The 7429-nt window shown below is 35.3% G+C and overlaps 1 protein-coding gene across 1 annotated transcript; it reads right to left on the bottom strand.

The window, feature by feature from the left end:
* Window positions 1–457: 457 nt before the first annotated feature.
* On the bottom strand, window positions 458–3216 carry LOC129873899 (protein CLMP1-like). Its single transcript, XM_055949087.1, has one exon. It carries the CDS (start codon window positions 2884–2886, stop codon window positions 592–594), a length of 2295 nt encoding a protein of 764 aa, XP_055805062.1. The 5' UTR covers window positions 2887–3216; the 3' UTR covers window positions 458–591.
* Between the last annotated feature and the right edge of the window lie 4213 nt (window positions 3217–7429).

Here is a 7429-nt window from a genome sequence, read left to right on the forward strand (position 1 = left end):
TGCATGTCAAATTTTGCTAAAATCATATCAGATGTCTGTGATCTTACAAGGAATTGTACATTTACAATAACTGGATAAATGGCACACACACTTCAAGGAAGCTCATCAGGATTCTTCCTTAGCAATTACAAGAGAACTTCATAAGGGATTTCAGGCATTAGTGTCTGAACAACCAAGTCAAAGAGGTAGGCTTCCTTATGAATCAATTTGAAAATGTTTAAAAGCAAATATAATAGCTACACATCACAAGTTCCAAAATCACTGTCAAACAGAACAATTCTTTATCCCAAAATGCTAACGACGTCTCATCAGCCATGAAACAGACAGAATCCAAACTACGTACTTCGGAAAGGGATCAAAAAAGGAGAAGAGAAATAGCAAGAAACCTATTTCAAAGAACTTGGTCAAAGAAACAAATGTTTGTTAGAAAAATGACTAATTGATAATAGTTCCCATATAACAGCAAACTTCTTGTTGCATCATAAAACTTGAATGTATAATTGACGTTTCAAGGCAAAATTTTCTGATCTCATGAATGTAAAAGTTGTTTGTAAAGAAATAAATATTGCAAAATTAGTGTATCGTCACGGCCTAAGCTTTACTAGCATCACCCTCAGTCTTCAGGCTCTCAACCATTTCCAGAGATCCCTGAGTAGCTTCTTCATTGGAACAATGATTCTTCAGAACTGTTGAGATGTCAATTTCAGAAGCTCCAGCAAGCTTAAATCGTTCAACTGCAGTATCAAGGTTCTCCTTCCAACCAGTCAACCCCAATTTACATTCAACTTGAGACCGCTCAAAAAGCATATTGCCCCAAAATAAATGTATTTGAGATCGCATTACAGCAGCTTGCTGTGCAGCCTCATCAGCTGAAATTTCACCTGGACCACCTGTAGCTGACACCTCACCTTCAGGACCACTTCCCTGTTTCTTCTTTCTCCTTAGTAGTTCATCCTTCTTGCTTGTACTAGGATCCTTTAGTTCATTAGCCCTCAGCTCCTCCAGCTCTTCCCACATCTGAGTCGCTGTTTTCATTTTCTCTTCTGCACTTTCAAATAGAGCAAGCGCCTCAGTAGGATCCCAACTTGACAGGTCTTCTTTCTTAGCCAAGACAAAGGACCAGTGAAGTTTTGCCATTTCAAATTGCTGCTGCCCTAATGCCAGCAACCCCTCATAAAAGTCTGGTTTAATCGAGAGAGACTCCTCATACTTCTCTTTGGCCAGAGAATATTTTTCTCTCACCCAGTCATATGCTGCTTGAAGCTTGGTAGCCATCGTCTCCTTTGATGCAAAATCATCAATTGGCATTCGTTTCCTCGCTGCACACATGTGAACATTTCCCCAGTTGAAAAAAGCCAGAGCAGCCACTTCCTGAAACTTTAAGGCAGCCTTGTCAAAAAGAGCTTGAGCCGCTTCACTTGTCACAGTCTCCTCAAGGGCTTCAGAGCTAAGCTCCATTCCAAGCTCATGCAGGTCAATGTGTGCATCTGGATCAATGCCAACGTGAGTCCTGAATAACTGCGCAAACTCGAACAACCAATCATCCATCTCAACTTCCTTGCATTCAGGATCTTCTTTTGTGGTTTTCTCTTTGGCAATGTCCTTCTCTGACTTGTTAATCTCACTGTCCAGAGTTTCCACCACGGAATCACTTAGTGAAGAATGGGATCCACTCTCATCTGCTATAGTCTCCTCACTTTCAACAGGCCTCTCTTCCTCTTCCAACAAAGCTGGTTCTTGTTCAGGACTCACCTCGACAATATGCAATCTCAACATCCCAATGGAGTCACCTTCATCTGCATCAGGGTCTTTTGATACTTGACTATCAACCCAGGACTCGGCCAATCTAATCTCAGCCGTACAGGTAATAGTTACTAAATCACCATCACTGTCCTTATATTTAACAAGAACAGATTTTGACATTGGAAACCGTTTCATAACAATATCCCTCAAGACTCCAAAACTGCAATTTACAGGCATTTGGGAAAGTCTTATATCATGATCATAAACAAGTTTCAATGGCCTCCAACGAATCACAGCATCTTTAGAATGTCCATGGACTGTAATTGATGCTGAGGTAGAAGCCTGCTCCTTCTGACCATCCCTACTAGGACCTGCATTAGGTTTAGAAGGGCCAGTTGTAGGCTTCAAGGAAACCCTTGGCAACTGAACTTTGGCCTGAGTACCATTTTCAGCTGGCATAACATGGGAGGGCTTATCTGGTTTACTATTAACTGATACAACCGTAGCCCCAGTTGAAGGTACTGGCTTCTTAGACATTGATCGAGAAGGTAAACACGGTCCTAGACCGGCAATAGAGGCGGCACCCACTGCAGATGCGCCAAGTGCAGCTGGAGATGGTCGGCTCTGGAGGTCTTGCTGGGCGTCCTGGCGAGGACCAAGTATCATGCTCAATCTCCCTGCAATTTCCAAGGCATCCTGATGATCCCCATCGGCATCCAATAGCATTTGCACATCTTGCATTGCCAATTCATACTTACCCACAGCCTCAAGTGCACGGGCCCTCCGTAGAAGAGCTCGAACAAATCGAGGCTGAACCTGAAGTGCCATATTACACTCACAAATAACAGAATCATAATCTATGGGTTTCATTTGCATCATACAGGCCGCTCTGTTGCTATGGAACACAGCTCTTTCTGGGTGCGTTTTTGGTGTAAGTTTAAGAGCATTATCATATTGTTGTAAAGCACCTACATAATCCTTAGCCTGAAACCTTTTGTTTCCCTCTTCTTTCAGTTCGTGAGCTCTTTTTAAGAAAATCGATGAGTCCAAATCAACAGTACCATTAACAACAGGTTTATGGTTTTCCCCTTGATTCTGATTTTGATTTTGACCCTTTTTCTTCCTACCACCTGATTTCCCCATATAATTCCTTTCAAAAACTTTTCAAGATTCAAACTTTAACACTGATAACCAATATTTTGTCAAAATCCCACTATTTATTTGCTGTATAAATCAAGAATAGCTCACAGAAATCCAGTGAGAAAAGAAGAACATGAAAAAGCAACTTACAGATAAAAGTTTACACCTTTGGTGAAGAATTCAGCGTCATATGATTGCATCGTCAAGACCCAGATGCTGGATTGAAACCCTAGATAGAAGAATGGAGAAGTTGGGATTATTTCACTTTACTGTGGGATTTGAATATCCATTGTAGGCCCTGGATAATTTGGTTCAGATGCTATCTGTTTTCAATTTTAGGGAAACTAGTATATTCATTTTCTTTTCTAAATATTATTTTTAAATGTCAAGTTGAGGTTATTTTTGTCATTTCGTCTCTCAGCTTCTTCTTTTTTTATAGGTGTCCTCCTATTATTAAATTATGCTCCTTAATTACAGTTTATCTAATTACGCTTCATAGATATAGTTTCGTTTGCCAATATAAAACAAGATACTTATACAAAATATGTATTTATATATTTAAGAATTTTTTAGAACTTATTCTAATCAAATGTATCAATAAACCTTATACAAACACGATAATTATATATAAATTCTGAATTTATATAGTTATGATTTTTTCATAACTTATTGTCACCCCCTTTTTCGCCGGGGTTTTTCCAATTTTAGTGAAGGTATTGAAAAGGGATTGTTTTTATTTTTTATTTGATTTGTTCAGAGTCGCCACTTGGAATTGTATTTTGGTGTTTCAAGTCACCTTATTTAAATTCCTAATTAAAAGGAAGTTGTCTCTTTATTTTATTGGTCTCCGAAGTAGAAATTCAGGTATGAAATTATGTTGACCAAGGGAAAGGTATTAGGCACCCCTCGAGTCTTGTGGTTTTAGCAAGGTCACTTTTATCGACTTATACTTATTTTACACTATTTGGATATATTATTAGAGATTACGGTTTGCTCACATTTATTATTATTGATCTCAGCCTAGATGTGTCACCACATTCTTGGTCTTGACATTTAGAGGTATAACTATCTTTTTTGCATCGCACTTAATAATTTTGTCTATAAGACTTAATCTTAATTAATAAAACTTATCATTAGATCAATTTGGTCAAGGTGTGTCACCACATCCTAGAAATTTTTTAAGCATATCAAAAGAAGATGTGTAACCACATTCTTAATTAAGACAAAATCCATTATATTTATACTCATTTAATATTTAATGATATTTGCTTATAATTATGTTAAATGAGTCAAAGTGAAAGGGTCCAAGCCATAGGAAAATATTCAGTTTCTCTCGCAACATATCTAGTTTATCCTCGCCTCTTTTCCAAGAAAGCCATGGGAGTCCACGTTTGTGTGGGGCTAAGTACTTCTCCTTTATCCCTTGCCTTGCTTTTTTGCGATCGGAATCCGGAGCGATAAAAACGAAAGGGTTGATGTGGCCACAACTACAACGAACCCATCCTCAGTTCGGATTGTAGGCTGCAACTCGCCTGCATGAAGTCGGAATCGCTGACGTGGTGGAAGTCATCAGTTCAAGCCTCAGCAAGGGCGCTAGCTTTGAAACAAGGTAACAGGAGAAACTAAATAATCATCGAGCGAAGATTTTGCTAGATCTCTGCTCTAGAAAGCTATACAGGCAACAATGAACGCGCTTTGACCTTGGCATGAACTCTATCCTAATCCGAAACAAAAAGTGGAAGGTGAGCTAGATCGTCCAGTTCTGACACGACCGGCTAAATTTTTGGAGGAAAAATTGGAGCAGATAGAGGAAGAAAGGGCGACCCCCTATTCAAACCAAAAGTACCTCACCTCACTTTCATAGGGTCTTTCTGTCCAGGTGCAGGTAAGTGCAAGCACGGCTTGGGGAGGAATCTTTACTTTGATTCAAAAGTCCTAGACATCCCCAAGAGCCAGAGTCATCCAATTTTTTATTAAACAGGCAAATAAATATAAACACCAAAATATTACAACGTCTGAAAGCCTCTTTATGAAGTTCAATTACCATCACACGATCTATTAAATTCAATTAGTTAAACCTTATCATTTTAACACAATTGTGCTTCCATATATTAACAAATAGAGGATAATTAATTCATGAATTATTATTTTTTACTATTCTAACCCTAAACATTAATTTTTCGATGGAGCGTGACAAAAAAACAATTAATTAAGAGAATACTTTAGTTAATAATTAATAATATGTGTATCTTATTTAACAATAATTTTGCTTAAATAAAGAAATGACTTTTATTATTTGCTATTTATTAAACCAAAATCTAATGTCTTGTTTAATGAACTCATAAAAGGCCCTTGTTTTGTTTTAAGAAGGAAAAACTAATAATTTAAGAAATATGATCTTTAATATTTACACCAAATTTGAAACTAGTATTAGATCCATGTCAATACAATACCAAGAACCTTAAGTACTTTAAATAAAAGATAAATTGTATTAAGAAATGCACTTTTCTAATGAACGATGGTCTACTTAATCTATTTTAAAATTATGCTTACAATGAATAGCTCAAACCTATGTGAATTAAGCAATTTAATTCATATAATTCACGAGTCATGTCTTGACTTTACATAGTAAAATGAATAAAGAAAACTATGGGATCCTAAGCGAGCAAGAAATAATTATATGTTATACCATATTTTCTCTATACTTAACATACAAATGTTCGAATATATTTCAATATTATTGTGTCAAAATTTAAACACACGTAGAATTTAAATAATTTCATCACATTGGAATCACGTCTTATATAATTATATATAAAATTAAACCATACAATGAAGATCAAGTGTTACCTTTTATGAAAATTAATTCACGAGAAGAAAAGACCACAATAAGGAATTCCGAACTTAAGCATCAATAATAACTAGGGCGCCATTACTGAAAACTAGAACTTGGATCAAAACTCGACTTCCTTTTTTTTTGTCTCCCGCTTTTTTTTTCTCTATGTGTTACTCTCTGTGTTCTTTTATTGGCCTTTATTCCCTCTCTATTTTGGCCTTTCTTCCTCTCTTTTTTGGCCTTTCTTCTTCTCCTTTTTTTTTGGCCCTTCTTCTTCTCCTTCTTTGGCCTTTTTTTTTCTCCTCTTTGTTCTTCCTTATGTGTTATATATAGGAGTGAAAAGTTGAGGAATTTTTGGGGTGAAAGAGTTTAGTGGAGGTTTTTAGGGAAAAGAAAAGAAAAAGGAGAGGATTTTAGGAAAAAGAGGTTTGCATGTTTTAGGGGAAAGATGGAATTTGAGGTAGTAGGATTGTTTCTATTATTTATTTTATTTTTCATAACAATGAAATAATAATAATAATAATAGTAATCAATTATTTTATACTAATAAAATATGAAAAGAAAAGAAAATGAGAGGGTTTTAGGGAAAAGAGGTTTGCATGTTTTAGGGGAAAAGATGGAATATGGGTAGTAGGATTGTTTCTTTTATTTATTTTATTTTTCATAACAATGAAATAATAATAATAATAATAATAGTAACCAATTATTTTATACTAATAAAATATAGAAAAGTTAAATGACTAGTCCAAAAATAAAAATGTGACTAACAAAAAATATTAAAATAACTAGTTTATTTATTAAACCTAAATTTGAATAAAACATATCTATTTTTAAAACTTTCTTTTCTTTTGAAAAAAATAAAAATAAAATAAAACTTACACTAAAATGTGACTCTATTTTTGTAGTTTTTAAATTCATTTTTTTAGAATAAACTTACTAAAATAAGATAGAAACCAAAATATTTAATTTAGATATAAAAGAAATATTTAAGAACTAAAAATTGTGTAAAATCTCAAATTCGGTCAAAAATTACGTGTCTACAGTTTGTCCTCTTTGACTAAAAATACGGAGAGTTTGCAGACAAAGAAGTAGACACCGTGACATGTTTTGACCGAACTATTATTTGAAAGGGAAATGATGTGACCAAGTCATGGTTTTAGACAGCCTACATATCTCGGGTTATAAGGGAATTAGGTCACATGTAGTTCAAGGAGATAATAGAGTGAGTTGAAAGTCAAGTAAGATCACATCGAGGCTCCGGCTCGCGGCTCCTGTTTTTACATGAAATGAAAAACAAAATATTAAAGAAAATACGGGAAGAAGATCCTATCTACCTAGATTATCTTGAATCTTGACTTGAGTCTTCAAGCCTTCTCAAGTGGTGAGATATTCATTTTCCTTTTACCGAATTTGAAGTTAACTTGTCCTCCAAATATTTTTGCTACTTGTGCTTGAAAATTGACCTTGTTCTTAAGGTGAATTCTTGCTACTCCAATTGAAAGTTAAATGAACTTGAAAGTTGACTCTTTACCAAATAAGATCCTGAGCTTGAAATGTTGATTGACCTTATTCTACAAGTGGATCCCTGAAATCAAAACAAACAAAAACGATAACACAAAATTTTTTGCCCTAGTTTATACTAGAAAATTTTGTGAGAATGAATAGAAATGATGCTTAGCTTTGAATCAACATTCTGGATGACTCGAGCTT

Source organism: Solanum dulcamara, chromosome 11 (genome assembly GCF_947179165.1).
Source record: "Solanum dulcamara chromosome 11, daSolDulc1.2, whole genome shotgun sequence".
Taxonomy (NCBI): domain Eukaryota; kingdom Viridiplantae; phylum Streptophyta; class Magnoliopsida; order Solanales; family Solanaceae; genus Solanum; species Solanum dulcamara.